Below are 10,000 nucleotides of genomic sequence, written 5' to 3' on the forward strand. Positions count from 1 at the left end.
TTATTTAAACAACTAGTTATACCAAAATTATTTATATTTAATACGCGAAATAATTTTGAATTAAAATTAAAAATTAAATGAAAGGCAGATTTACTTTAAACAATATATAATAGACCGAAAAGTATACTTTACGGTGTGTATATTTGTTATGATTTTTTAATGCTCTAATACAAGCAATGAAACACCGTAACTCCGGCACCTGCGTTGTTGATCAGGAGTATGTGCTCCATTTCTGACACCGAAGTCTCTTTAGCAGCCTGAACCGTTTTTTCCACGCCTTCCTTCTTCTCCAGGTCGGCCCGTACGCAGCGGACGTCCAGCGCGCTCTGTCCGTGCAGGTTTACGATGTCCTTCTTCAGCTGCTGGAGCTGCTCCGAGCTGCGAGCGACCAGCATCAGGACGGACCGGGGCTTCAGGAGACAGCTGAGCTGGAAGGCCAGCGTCCGGCCGAAGCCTTTGGACGCTCCGGTGACGACGCACAGAGCCCTGCCCAGATCCCTGGCCTCCGGAGAGATCCCGTCTTCCATGCCTCCGGAAGAATGGTGCGTCTCAGCGGGGCGCTCCGCTTTAAAACCAGGCGCCCCGAGAGGAACCGATGCATTTCATGCACGGATCATGCACAAAAACGCGATGAGTTCTGCGTGATAGAAAAGGCCTGGAGCGACGATGGGACGAATCAAGATTTTCTGAAGTCACAGAAAAAACGGGAATATTTGTAGAATCTTAAAAGGGCTGTTTTCTGTGTGAATGCGTGCTAAAGTGTCATCTATTTCTGTGCTTTTCAGCATCAGAAGTCATGAGAATATACCGATTGACTTATTTTATTATTATTTATTATTTTAATTTTTGCAATTTCGTTTTTTTCCCTAAATTATTTAAACGATACTTTTTTTATATGAACATTTTTATAGTGATTTAATTCATTTTAGAGGTTTATGTTTAACTTTTATTTTAGTTGTTTTTATTTTAAAACATTAAAACATTCTTATTTTAATTTTTGTTATATGATTTAATTTCAACTAAGTGTTTCTGAATACTGCGTTTATTTTAAATGTTTTTAATTTTAAATTATTTTTATTATTATTTACTTCAATTTAACTTTTTTTTGTGATTTAATTTAGTCTTATTTTAATAGATCTTTAAAATATTTTTTCTTTTAGATAATGTTTATGATCGCTTTTTAAGTTTTAATTGAATTTGTTTTATTTTAAAATTATCACTAATATTTTCTGTGTCGAAAACACGTGCGTTTATTCACAGATGAGGTCGAAAGCGCAGCCTTTATTCGAAATAGAAATGGCAAGCGTCACTTTTGGTGTGTGCCTGAATAAAAGTTTCCACAAAAGCGTTGCTCGTGTGACGCTGAAGGAAACAAAATAAAGCACGGCTTGGCGGATGTTCCTACAGAAAACGGCCGATTTAAATTATAACAATATTTTGCATTTTCGAGAGGAAAAGGCAGTGGTTCTCCTTCAAAAGCGCTCGCTTTCGGGCGAGAAAGACGGCCGTTTTATGATACGGGAACCCGCAGAAAGAGTGAAGCAGAATAACAGCCAGAGCAGAAGTGTAGAAGCGGAACAGGACAGAGAAGAGACGCGCAAGCAGAACTATATTAACTGTGATATATGTAATATGTAATCCAGTGCGACGAGCTGCGAAGACGGCGGCTCTAATGTCCGTCACTAATCAGACGTCCATGTGTTCTCATGCGCCGGTCAGGAGGACGCTGGGCCTGACGGATGTGTGAACGTGGATGAGCTGAAGATCAGGCTTCAGCAGCGAGACTCGGCTCCGTCCCCCGCCGGCTTCTTTAAGAGCTTTTAAGCTGAAATGCATGAAAGTGAATGCAGCGGTTTAGCAGAGCTGTGAGGAACCAGGACAGACTTGTTTTATAGCGCGGTGGAAAGATGTTTTAGCAGAAAATCGGGAAAATGTCCGTTTGAGTCCGAATGAGACTAATATTCATTACAACAGAAAAACTAAATAGATAAATAACTTCAGAAACATAAAACACACACACACACACACATAGAAATATTTATATAGAGCACTATGTTAGTTTTATTGATACACAGTGTTTTTTTTTTTGTTTTTTTTTAAGGTGTTTGTAATTTTGTGCGTGTGTTGCTTTAATTTTTTAATTAATATATTAAGTTAACATTTTTTTTTTATTTTAATCTTAGTTGTTTAATTCTGTTTTAAACTGATTAAAATGTTTTCTTATCTTACTGTAGATATTTAATTTTTTTAATTTAAGGTGTTTTGTAATTTTGTACATGTTGTTTTAATTTTTTAATTAATATATTAAGTTAACATTTTTTTATTTATTTTAGTCTTAGTTGTTTAATTCTGTTTTAAACTGAAATATTTTCTTATCTTACTGTAGATATTTCATATTTTTTAAGTTTTAAGTTTGTAATTTTGTGCGTGTGTTGTTTTGATTTTTTATTAATTTATTAAGTTAACATTTTTATTTTAGTTGTTTGATTCTGTTTTAAACTGATTGAAATGTTTTCTTATCTTACTGTAGATGTTTAATTTTTTTATTTAAGGTGTTTGTAATTTTGTGCGTGTTTTTTTTTAATTAATTAATTAAGTTATAATTTTTTTAATTGTAGTTTTAGTTGTTTAATTCTGTTTTAAACTGATTGAAATGTTGTTTTCTTATCTTACTGTAGATATTTAATTCTTTTTTGTTTATTTATTTAAAGTGTTTGTAATTTTGCTTGTGTGTTGTTTTAATTTTTTAATGAAGTTATAATTTATTTTATTTTAGTCTTTAGTTTTTAATTCTGTTTTAAAGTGATTGAAATGTTGTTTTCTTATCTTACTGTAGATATTTAATTATTTTATTTTATTTTATTTATTTATTTATTTTTTTACTTTAGTCTAGACCAAAAATAAGTGTTTTACTTCGTCCCGACCGGGACACACTTTGAAGCCGGGGGAAATGTCACACTCTGCCAAAAATCACACCTCTTGTTGACGGCAGTCTGTCAGCAGAGCAGCTCGCTTAAAAGCACACCTTTTTACCTCCTGATTGTACTTTGCACTCCTTTTAAAGTGAGCTTGCTATCAGTGTCTGGTTTGTTGTGACACAGGGTGCAAAAAAATCTAAATACGGAGAAAATCTCCTTTAAAGTTGTTCAAACGAAGCTCTTGAAGTTTTGATGTATTTGCTCGGACCTGATGGCTTTTTGCTGCTGCAGGTTTCTCCTCGTTCTGGATCCGTGCGGGAAGGCACCAGAACGTGTGAGCTTGAGGAAAGTGCTGGAACACATGCGTCCAGCTGTCCCTTCTCCTCTCTTGACTGGCGGCTCCAACTGAGGGCCAAAAATACCCGGCGGGCTCCCGGACCAGGCCTCGGCGGCGAGGTGAAAAGCGTGTTTCCCTGGAGAAGTGCGGGAGCGTCCGATACCGCCGCGGGCGCTGGATCTCCTCCGGATCGGAGCGGTGCGTGCGGCGCCGGCTGCTGTCTCCTCGGGGCTCCGGACCGGTTGAGACGCGGCCCGTCCGAGGGCCCCTGCGTCCCCACCGGACCCCCGTCCAGCCCTGCGTGGTACGGCTGAGGCCGAGGCTATTTCAGGAGGAGCCGGAGGAGCCCAGCTGCCATTCAGAAGCTCGGCGCTGAAGACCACAGGCATGGAGTTTGTGGAGGTGTTCGACTCTCCGGGGAAGGGCAGGGGTCTTCGGGCCGTCAAAGAGCTCTGGGCCGGAGACGTTCTGTTCGCTGAACCTCCTTTCTCTTCAGTTGTGTTCGACAGGTAAGGTTTATTAGATCCGAGCGCTCCTTAAATGCTGATGTTATTGGCTCTTTGATGTTTTAGTGATTTTATTTTGTGCTTTTTTTATTGTGTTGTTTGTGAATATATCTATAGCATTTTTTTTTTTAATTTCAGTTTTATTTTATTTTATTTTTTTTGCATGCGAAGATTAGAAATGCCGCCTTTTTTAATATTTTATTTGATTTCTGTTCACATTTGTTTCTAGTAGTCTTGTTTATTTTATTTCACAAAGTGACCGAGGTGAAATTAACACAAAAGGGAAGGAAATTAAAGAGAGAGACTATTTCGTTTGCGAATAATTAAGTTGAAAATGAATCGACTGAATTTGTTCTTTTAAATTTAGCGTAAATGTATCAATTGCAATCACTTAACGCTCAAGTTAAATGAATTCAGATTAAATAAGTGAAATAATAATAAGATAAAGATGCATAAAAACATAAAAATGCTTCTGAAAAATCTTTAAAACATCATTAAATGAAATCAAGTAAATGTTAATGGAAATCAAATAAATGTAAAAAAAAAAATCTAATAAAATCAAATCCAAGGAAAATATTTTTTTCCCCTTAAATAAACTTTTAAAAACTAAAACTGAACTCAATACGAACGTATTAATATTTTAAAATAGTGCTAATAAAAAAATAAATATTTACATTGAAAACAGGACATTTTTAAATGAAAAAGTAGTTGTTTTTTGTTTTTGTTTTGAAGTTGTAAATGTGTTTTTACGAGAAACTGCTGTTTGAGTTTTACTTAACGAGTCTGTTTTAATTGGGCGTGTTTCTTGTGTAAGTGAAAATTGTTTTGAGATCAATCCTATACCATCTTTCTGAAAAGATTCAGTCGGGTCACACACTCTTCAGCTGCTGATGCTCTATATATAACGTTCAGATAATCAGTGTGGCTGTTAACTCGTCTAAAAACAGCTTGTAAAATCAAGATTAGATTCAAGTGAAGAATGTCAATAGCTGACCATGAAGAATCGCTTTTCCCAATTTAACTTGCTGTGTTGCATAAGATATATGAGCATGAAGAAAATTAAAAATAAAGATAAATGGGTCTCCAGTTACGGTATTTATTCATTCAGCAGACGCTTTTATCCAAAACTATCTACAAATGAGGACGATAGAGGAAATAAAAGAGCAGTGATAAAAAACGAACACGGTACAGCGTTTTCGTATTAAATGATAAATAAGAAGAAAGCTGAAAAAATAGAGCGAACTAACTTTAGAGGCCTTTTTTGTTAATTGTATAATAAAGAAAAGAAAACCGATTTAATGCACTTTGTTTTAAAAAAAGAAAACAAGCAGTTCAGTGTAAGACTGAAATACAACTCCCAAGAATAGAATTAAAAGAGAGAGTTAGAGATGGAGGAGATGCTTTTTCATTGCAAAAAATGACTCTCACTTAATATTTTTGTCTTGTTTTCTAGTATAAATATCTGGACTTAAGATATCATGTCTTGTAAAAAAAAAAAAAAAAAAAGAATAATGTTGTTAGCTTTACCATAAAACACGCAAAAATATCGGAAAAAATAATCTTGTTTAGCCTTTGAATTAAAGTTATTTTTTGCTCGTTTTAGAGAAAAAGTTATCACATTTTCTTATGTATTTATTTAGACTTAATATCTTAAATCCTCCTGACTGAAGAGTGCTGGGGTGTGTGCTCGGGAGGGAACGGTTACAGTAAAAGTGTGTGTCCTGTGTGTCTCAGCCACGCCGCCGGCGTCTGTCACAGCTGTTTCCGGCGGCAGGAGAAGCTCCAGCGCTGCGGTCAGTGCCGCTTCGCTCAGTACTGTGATAAAACCTGTCAGAGAGCGGCCTGGGAAGAGCACAAGATGGAGTGTGCTGCCGTCAAGAGCTACGGTAAAGCACCCAACGAAAACGTGCGGTAAGAGACGCCCGGGATGGGTCTTCTGCTCCTGCTTTTCCTCTTTTTCTTCGTTATACGATGTGTGTTTGCGTTGTGATGCTCTTTGGGATCTCTTTCGGATCTTTCTAGGATCCACAGATGCCTTTTTTGGGCTAATTCTGGCACGTTTTACCGTAATTAAACAAATAAAGTGAGACGCTCGCGTCTCAAAACATCACACTGCAAAAAAAAAACTGTTGCGGTCTGATATAAATAAACATTTCTGAATCAAGATGAAGTTACAGGTAATTATTAAGTAGGTATCAAGTCTTGTTTTCTAAAAAAAAATATGCAAGATTATTGTTCTTCCCACATTGGCAGATATTTTAGCAGATATGTGTGTATATTAGGTCTTGTTAAAAAAACAAAAACAAAACAAAACAAAAAAACAATAATCTTGTTAGTTTTTCCATAAAACACGCAAAAATATCTGAAAAATAATCTTGTTTTGCCTGTGAATTAAAGTTATTTTTGTATATGTATATGTATATATATACATGTATATGTATATTATTTTACAGAAAACATGACATAATAAAAAGTATTTTTTACTTTCTGTTCGAAAAGAATGAAAGATTATTTTGCTTGATCTTAGACAAACGTTTGTTCTTGCTTAGAAAATATTAGAATTTCTGATTGTTTTGGTTGGAAACGAATGCTTTTAAATTTAGCATAAATATATCGATTGCAATCACTTAACGCTCAAGTTAAGTTAATCAAAATTGAGTGAAATAATAATAAGATAAAAATGCATAAAACCGTGAAAATGCTTCTGAAAAATCAAACATTTTTACAAAACACCTTTAAAAACCTTTAAAACATCAAAATCAAAAATACAAAAAAACTACAATTATTTCAGTTGATTACCAAGGAAAATATTTTATTTATTTAAAATATTTTTTAAATAAACTATAAAACTACAACTGAACTTAATACGAACGTATTAATATTTTAAAATAATGCTAATTAAAAAATAAAATAAAAATCAAGGTTACACTGAAAACAGGACATTTTTAAATGAAAAGTAATTAATATTTTAAAATAATGCTGATTAAAAAAATAAAATAAAAATCAAGGTTGCACTGAAAACAGGACATTTTTAAATGAAAAGTAATTAATATTTTAAAATAATGCTACTTAAAAAAATTTAATAAAAATCAAGGTTACACTGAAAACAGGACATTTTTAAATGAAAAGTAATTAATATTTTAAAATAATGCTACTTAAAAAATTTAATAAAAATCAAGGTTGCACTGAAAACAGGACATTTTTAAATGAAAAGTAATTAATATTTTAAAATAATGCTGATTAAAAAAATAAAATAAAAATCAAGGTTGCACTGAAAACAGGACATTTTTAAATGAAAAGTAATTATTTCTTTGTTTTTTCTTTGAAGTTGTATATGTGTTTTTACGAGAAACTACTATTTGAGTTTGAGATTCTGCTCCTTGTAAGATTGTGTGTTAAAGACTGGGACGTGCTTTCTGCCCGTGTGTGATGTTAGCCTGGCCGCTCGGATCTTGTGGCGTGTGGATAAGGAGGGGAGCGTGGTGTCCGACACGCAGCTGACCGCTCTGGAGGAGCTGGAGGACCACATCTACGACATCTCCGAAGACGACCTGAAGGACTTCAAAGTGGACATACACAACTTCCTGGACTACTGGCCGCGCTCCAGTAAACCTCACACGGTGGACGACGTCTCACACGTCCTCGGAGTGGTGCGTCCAAGCGGTCACAACTATCCTTAAATCAGGAGAAAAGGGAAACAGAGAAACAAGCAAAGTGATCTGCCAATGGGATAAGCCAAATAATATTGCTTTCTGTTCGAAATTATTTTGCTTGTTCTTACACAAACGTTTGTTCTCGTCTGGAAAATGTGAGAATTTCTCATTATTTTTGTTGGAAACAAACAAAAAAATCTAGTCTTGAAGTGCATTTATTGCAGGTATTATGTATTGTTTTCTGTAAAAGCGATTTTTAAATATTATTAGCCCTTACTTAAAATGAGCAAAAATATCTAAAATAATTTTTAATTAAGTTTATTGTTCTTTCTCCACTGGCAGATATTTTTGCTTGATTTTATTTATTCATTTTAGAAAACAAGACTTAATTTCTTAAATTATTTAAACGCGATCGATTCAAGAGTGATTTTTATAATAGAAAACAGGACAAAAACATTGTTATAAATATTGTTCAGATTAGAACTGCCTTTGGTTATTTATTTATTTATTTGGATTAAATGTAAAAATGCATGAAACACTATAATGTATAATTCATATGAATTAAAAAGAAAAATATAAAATAATAATAAAATACAAAGTGGAATTACAACATTACATATATTGGATATATATATATATATATTTTATATATATATATATATATATATATATATATATATATATATATATATATATATATATATAATTATATATATATATATAAAAATATAATATTATTATAATTATTTATTATATATATATTATATTATTATAATTATTTATTATATATAAATATTTCATTTATGTTTTTGTCTTATTTCCAGCCAAATAAAAAAAACTACATTACCCCAAACATTTTATTGCAAAAATAAATAAATAAAAATTAAGTGAGTTTTTGCTTAGAACAAGTAAAATAATCTGCCAATGGGGTAAGAAAAATAACTTAATTTCAGCTATTTTTGCTTGTTGCAAGCACAGTGCACCTAATTGAAATGAATCTGAAAAACAAGCCGATTTTTACTTGTCTGTAAAACCCTTCCTGGTTTAAGAAGCGTCTGGAAAGCAGACACGACCTAAGCCCGAAAAGCAGCGCGTTCATGAATGTGTGTGTTTGTGTGTCAGATCAACTGTAACGGCTTCATGGTGAGCGATCAGCGAGGGCTGGCGGCCGTCGGAGTCGGTCTGTTCCCGAACCTGTGTATGGTGAATCACGACTGCTGGCCTAACTGCACCGTCATCCTCAACAACGGCAAGTAAGTGCAGCCGGGATGATCGTGAGAGCAGACGGGTGAAAGCGTGGAGGGAGGAAGAGAGAGTCTGAACCGAAAGAGTCGCCAGGGAATAACCCCGAGCTCATGTGATGCAGGTTTCTGCCAGAAGCGTGTGTTTACCCAGTCATGTGACCGCTGGCCCTCCATACACACACACATGCATTTTACACTAATCACAGAAATGCCTAAACATCCTTGAATTAAGATTGATTTGCTTTTCAAGTAAAACGACTGTCACATTTAGTCAAAATTACAAGTTTGTCATATTAAGTCTTGTTTTCTAAAAAAATGTTAGTTTTTGCTTAAAACAAGCCAAAATATCTGCCAATAATAATCAATTAATAATCATTTTTCTTACTCAACTGATGTTTTAGCTTGTTTTAAGCACTGGATTTTTATTGTGTTTATTTTTTTAGAAAACAACGCTTATCTTAAATCATTTTAAATGCATCTAGATTTAAGAACGCTTAGATATTTCTGCAAGAAAATAAGAAAATCTTTAATTAATTAAAGAATTAAATTAAATGAAATTAATTTTAGCTATAAATCATTCACGTGTGTGGCATCAGATGAACTAGCCTTCAGAAGTTTGGGCTCTGATTTATCATTTATTTTAAAATAAATTAATACTTAAATGAATGAATCAGGGATGCGTCAAATTGATCAAGGTGCATAAAATAATAATAATAATATTCCATTTTAAATAAATGCTAGAAATTCGCTAAAATTGCGAAAATAAAATAAGACTTTTTGACATTCGAAATTTTGACTTTTTTCATGCTTCTCTCAGTTCTTATGTTTCTGCGTAGAATTATGAGAAAAAAGTCAGAATAGAGAGACGTGAAATTACAATTTCTTTTTTTTTTTTTAATCTAAAACAGGTGTCCATGACTTTCTGAAAAATAAAGACTGAAGACCGGAGTAATGATGCTGAAAATCACAGAAATAAATGACACTTTAACACACATTCACATAAAAATACAGCTATTTTAAATTCTAATAATATTTCACTATTTTACTGCACTAATATTCACATAAATGAATACTATTTTTACTTTTAATAAGATGCCAAGATTTCTACAGCATCACAACACATTCATTTTCATCCGTCATATCTGTGTCAAATTTATTTTTATTATTATTATTTTCTAATTATAATTATACGGGACAACTGTGTTGTTCGGAAAACAGATAAACAGATAAAAATTTAAAATTAAAATCAACAACTCTAAAAACAAATTAAATGATAACAATGGAAAATAGGCATAAATAATTAAAAGAAGACTACAAAATAAAAGCATCAATAAAAATAAAA

At 33.2% G+C, this 10,000-nt stretch overlaps 2 protein-coding genes across 3 annotated transcripts in view; one reads left to right on the plus strand and one right to left on the minus strand.

Moving 5' to 3' along the window:
* sprb (sepiapterin reductase b) overlaps positions 1–914 on the minus strand; it is a 3,465-nt gene extending 2,551 nt beyond the window's left edge. Inside the window, exon 1 of the mRNA XM_043246783.1 lies at positions 200–914. Within this exon, the coding sequence (XP_043102718.1) occupies positions 200–527 (328 nt within the window). The 5' untranslated portion in view covers positions 528–914. The remainder of the gene's footprint in view (positions 1–199) is intronic.
* Positions 915–3,543: 2,629 nt separating this feature from the next.
* The window catches only part of smyd1b (SET and MYND domain containing 1b), a 14,974-nt gene continuing 8,517 nt past the window's right edge, over positions 3,544–10,000 (plus strand). Inside the window, exons 1-4 of one of the 2 annotated variants that reach the window (XM_043246777.1) lie at positions 3,544–3,764; positions 5,496–5,672; positions 7,198–7,411; positions 8,537–8,667. In XM_043246777.1, the coding sequence (XP_043102712.1) occupies positions 3,643–3,764; positions 5,496–5,672; positions 7,198–7,411; positions 8,537–8,667 (644 nt within the window). In that variant the 5' untranslated portion in view covers positions 3,544–3,642. The remainder of the gene's footprint in view (positions 3,765–5,495; positions 5,673–7,197; positions 7,412–8,536; positions 8,668–10,000) is intronic. The other variant, XM_043246778.1, reaches the window with a different exon arrangement.

Source organism: Puntigrus tetrazona, chromosome 8 (assembly GCF_018831695.1).
Source record: "Puntigrus tetrazona isolate hp1 chromosome 8, ASM1883169v1, whole genome shotgun sequence".
Taxonomy (NCBI): Eukaryota; Metazoa; Chordata; class Actinopteri; order Cypriniformes; family Cyprinidae; genus Puntigrus; species Puntigrus tetrazona.